The sequence below is a fragment of the Argentina anserina genome, chromosome 3 (assembly GCF_933775445.1).
Source record: "Argentina anserina chromosome 3, drPotAnse1.1, whole genome shotgun sequence".
NCBI classification, from domain to species: Eukaryota; Viridiplantae; Streptophyta; class Magnoliopsida; order Rosales; family Rosaceae; genus Argentina; species Argentina anserina.
Window position 1 is genome coordinate 6550372 of NC_065874.1, and position 2411 is coordinate 6552782.

The 2411-nt window shown below is 39.8% G+C and overlaps 1 protein-coding gene across 1 annotated transcript; it reads right to left on the minus strand.

Moving 5' to 3' along the window:
• Positions 1 to 674: 674 nt before the first annotated feature.
• LOC126786912 (MDIS1-interacting receptor like kinase 2-like) lies at positions 675 to 1610 on the minus strand (the record flags this gene model as incomplete). The annotated part of the gene is made up of 2 exons (XM_050512873.1): positions 675 to 1212; positions 1434 to 1610. Coding segments are annotated over 2 exons (705 nt in total), but the record flags the coding sequence as incomplete, so codon positions are not given.
• Between the last annotated feature and the right edge of the window lie 801 nt (positions 1611 to 2411).

Here is a 2411-nt window from a genome sequence, read left to right on the forward strand (position 1 = left end):
ATGTGGGAGCGGGAAGGCGTTGATCCAATACATCCTTCAACAATATGTCCTCGTTAGCGGATTGAGATGCAAGGGAGGAGATGATTCACCCAGCCGCTTCCCCATTATCACTTCTAATGCCAGCACCCTAAAGCTATAAACATCACACTTCTCAGTTACCTTCATTGTGTAAGCCAACTTTCCCAAGGACACAAGATACTTCCATACATAAGTATGTACATATAGAGTTATAGAGTAAATAAAGAACAAAATTTAGGAAACGTGTAATTAACTAATTTACCGGGTGCTATATATCCATATGTGCCTGCACGAGCAGACCAATTTGATGAATCTGCATTTAGAAGCTTAGCAGTTCCAAAGTCTGAAATACAAGGTTCATATTCGCAATTGAGCAAAATGTTCTTGCTTTATCACACGTTCCACTATTGGTGGGGAGCAATCATGGTGCATATAAGACAGTCCATGAGCTTGAATCTTCATCCTAGTGCTCCAGTCGAACTTGTTAGCTTGATCTTCTTTGCTCAATACTATAGCCAGAATACCTTTTTCTAGGTAATCATAGACCAAGAACGAGCGATGGGCGTGTGAACAATAACCACGAAGTTTCACAATGTTCTGGTGCCGTATCTCTACTAGCGTCCTTATTTCATTAAGGAATTCTTTGCCTTATCTCTACTAGCGTCCTTATTTCTTCACTGCAACAATGCTGCCGGAAAGAAGCTTTGCCTTGTAGACACTTCCGGATCCTCCCCTTCCAATGCAATATAGAGCATCAAAATCATTTGTTGCCTTGATGATTTCATAGAACATTTTTCTTCCGTCAAATTCCGAAATGGAATAAAGTTCTTTGTGCCCCACATTGCTCGATGTATCTTGCAGTTTGCTACTTCTTTTTCTAACCAAGACAATTCCAAGGAAGGCAAGGAAAAACAAAAGTGTCCCCAAAACAGGGAAAACAATGATAAACACAAGTTTTCGATCCCTTTTTGTGGCATGCTTATTTTTCATGGAGGGGCAGGGTTGAAGTCCTACCATAGGGCCACACAATCCTTCATTGCCTTCAAAATGAGTATCTTCAATGGCTATGTTGTTTGGGACGGGACCCTGCAACTGGTTATAGGACATGTTGATTTCAACTAAGCTAGACATTTGTTCCAAACTTCTGGGTATGGAACTAGAAAGATTATTGTGGCTCAAGTCTAGCTGGGACAACTAGACTAAATTCCCCAATTGAAAAGGAATATTTTGCTGAACTGGTTGTTGCTCAAATTCAAGTAGTGTAAATTTGAAAAGCCACCTAAAGTGCTTGGAATTGATTCATTGAGTCTGTTGGTTGACAGGTCAAGATATTCAAGATCCTTTAATGATCCAAATTCTGAAGGTATGTGACCCCAGAGTTGATTGTCATTCAAGTCTAGCTGGGACAACTAGACTAAATTCCCCAATTGAAAAGGAATATTTTTGCTGAACTGGTTGTTGCTCAAATTCAAGTAGTGTAAATTTGAAAAGCCACCTAAAGTGCTTGGAATTGATTCATTGAGTCTGTTGGTTGACAGGTCAAGATATTCAAGATCCTTTAATGATCCAAATTCTGAAGGTATGTGACCACAGAGTTGATTATAGGGGTGGGCATAAAAAACGGAAATCCTAATCCCGTCCCGAAATTCATAGGGACGGGACGGGACGGGACGGAGGTCTAAAAACGTTCGTCCCGTCCCAATCCCGTCCCGTTTCATAATAGTGGGACGGAACGTGGGACGAATAATTTCTATCCCGCTTCGTCCCGTCCCGTCCCACCTTTAATAAAAACTTAAAAATTCTTATATATTTGTATCAAAATGAAATTAATTTATGTTCTTAATAACTCCAAAATTATATCAACTCAAATAGTAATGGTAAATTATAATATTTTGAACATAATATGCATTTTTTTGTTAAAATTTAATTATTAAATGTTACTTTGTTAATAAAAAAGTAAAAATATAGGTTTTTATTTAATTTTATATGAAGGTGGGATTTGTCCCGTCCCGTCTCGATCCCGTCCCGTCCCAACCGTAATTGATCCCGAGTGGGATGCATTCTTAAAAACCCTCATCCCGTCCCGATCCCGTCCCGCTTCAAAAGAGTGGGACGGGACGTGGGATGAGCTCCGTCCCGTCCCATCCCGTCCCGTGCCCACCCCTAGTTGATTGTCATTCAAGTCTAGCTGGGACAACTAGACTAAATTCCCCAATTGAAAAGGAATATTTTTGCTGAACTGGTTTTTGCTCAAATTCAAGTAGTGTAAATTTGAAAAGCCACCTAAAGTGCTTGGAATTGATTCATTGAGTCTGTTGGTTGACAGGTCAAGATATTCAAGATCCTTTAATGATCCAAATTCTGAAGGTATGTGACCCCAGAGTTGATTGTCA